General features: G+C 51.0%; 1 protein-coding gene across 1 annotated transcript; it reads left to right on the forward strand.

The window, feature by feature from the left end:
• Nucleotides 1-561: 561 nt before the first annotated feature.
• LOC135389874 (uncharacterized protein K02A2.6-like) lies at nucleotides 562-1,608 on the forward strand. The gene has a single exon (XM_064619909.1). It carries the CDS (start codon nucleotides 562-564, stop codon nucleotides 1,606-1,608), a length of 1,047 nt encoding a protein of 348 aa, XP_064475979.1.
• The last annotated feature ends 544 nt before the right edge of the window (nucleotides 1,609-2,152 follow it).

Consider the following 2,152-nt stretch of genomic DNA (forward strand, 5'->3'; position numbering starts at 1 on the left):
TATCTACACGGTACTGTTGGTCGTCAGCATCATCGCATGAATGAAGATTGCTTTGTTTTGGATGGTTCAATAATGCCCCTCGTTTATATTTCAACACTGAAGACCATTTCGTTTTTTATTGAGATGTTGTACTTCCTCGTTTGTGCTAACTCAATGGTACTTCATACTCGCCGCAGTCGGGGCGTTTTTTTCTGCATTATTTCATTATTTTGACGATTCTTTTGATCGCCAGCATAATCGCATGAATGAAGATTGGTTTGTATTGGATGGTTCAATAGTGCACCACGTGCATATATGAACCACACTGAAGACCGTTCACTGAGATGTTCTACTTCCTCTTTTATGCTAACTCAGTGGTACTTCATACTCGCCGCAGTCGGCGCGTTTTGTTCTGTATTATTTCATTAGTATGATGATTCTGTTTGTCGTCAGCATAATCGCATGAAAGAAGATCCCCTTGTATTGGATGGTTCAAAAATGCACCGCGTGCATATATGAACCACACTGAAGACCGTTTGGTTTTTCATTGAGATGTTCTACTCCCTCGTTTGTGCTAGCTCAATGTTCTTGATACTCGCCGTAGTCGGCGCGTTTTATTCAGTTGTAGCGACCCCGCCAGGCACAGCGTCATCTGCGCACAGCGTCATCTGCGCACGCCGATCTTCGTCGGCCCCTGACACCCGCTTTGAAAAGGTCCACTTGGACATCGTGGGACCCCTCCCGCCTTGTCAAGGTCACCGATATCTACTCACGGTGGTAGACCGTTTCACGCGGTGGCCTGAGGCGGCCCCCATGCCTGATATCTCCGCCGCAACTGTCGCCGCTACCTTCACGAGCACGTGGGTTGCCCGCTTCGGAGTGCCCTCCACTATCACTACTGACCGTGGGCGGCAGTTTGAGTCGTGTCTATTCAGCGCCCTCACCACCTTACTGGGATCTCAACGCATTCGGACCACTTCCTACCATCCGGCATCAAACGGCATGGTGGAACGATTCCATCGACAACTCAAAGCCGCCCTCAAGGCACACCCCAACCCCACCTCTTGGACGGAAGTTCTTCCTGTCGTCCTGCTCGGCCTCCGTTCAGTCTTCAAGCCGGACTTGGGGTGCACCGTAGCAGAGCTCGTTTACGGCACAACTCTGCGACTACCTGGAGAATTCCTCGTGTCCCCCAAGGCTACTCCCCCGCCAGATCCAGCAGACTACGTTTCCCGGCTCAAAGCCATATTCAACCAGCTTCGCCCAGCACCCCCTCGTCAACCATGTTCCTCCAGGCTTTACGTGCACGACGACCTGGAGACGTGCACACACGTTTTCGTACGCGTCGACGCTGTCCGAAAGCCGCTACAGCCCCCTTATACTGGTCCCTATGAAGTCGTCAGCCGCACTTCCAAGTTCTTCTCCCTCATCATCAACGGCAAGCAAGAGCAAGTCTCCATCGACCGATTAAAGCCTGCATACATTGAGGCTCCTGCTGCTGACCTCACGGCTGCTCTGGTCTCCACCCCTCACTCCGTTTACCAGCCTGCCGTTCCCCATTCAGCAAAGTCCGTCCACTGGGCCCCTGTCCTGGTGACGCACCGCTCTTGCGTTTCACCAACGCGCTAAGGGGGGAGCAGCTGTAGCGACCCCGCCAGGCACAGCGTCATCTGCGCACAGCGTCATCTGCGCACGCCGATCTTCGTCGGCCCCTGCGCACGCTCCCCGCTCGTTGCGCTCTTGCAATTAAACAGTTCTCGTTCCACCCTTCAACTAGAAGGTTCTCTCTCTTCCTTCACAGTATTATTTCATTATTTAGACGATTCTGTTGGTCGTCAGCATCATCGCATGAATGAATATTGGTTTGTATTGCATGGTACAATAATGCACCGCGTGCATATATGAACCACACTGAAGACCGTTTGGTTTTTCATTGAGGTGTTCTACTTTCTCGTTTATGCTAACTCAATGGCACTTCATACTCGCCGCAGTCGGCGCGTTTTGTTCTCTATTATTTCATTATCTACACGGTACTGTTGGTCGTCAGCATCATCGCATGAATGAAGATTGCTTTGTTTTGGATGGTTCAATAATGCACCGCGTGCATATATGAACCACAATGAAGACCGTTTGGTTTTTCATTGAGCTGTTCTACTTCAACGTTGATGCTAAC

The sequence above is a fragment of the Ornithodoros turicata genome, chromosome 1 (assembly GCF_037126465.1).
Source record: "Ornithodoros turicata isolate Travis chromosome 1, ASM3712646v1, whole genome shotgun sequence".
Taxonomy (NCBI): domain Eukaryota; kingdom Metazoa; phylum Arthropoda; class Arachnida; order Ixodida; family Argasidae; genus Ornithodoros; species Ornithodoros turicata.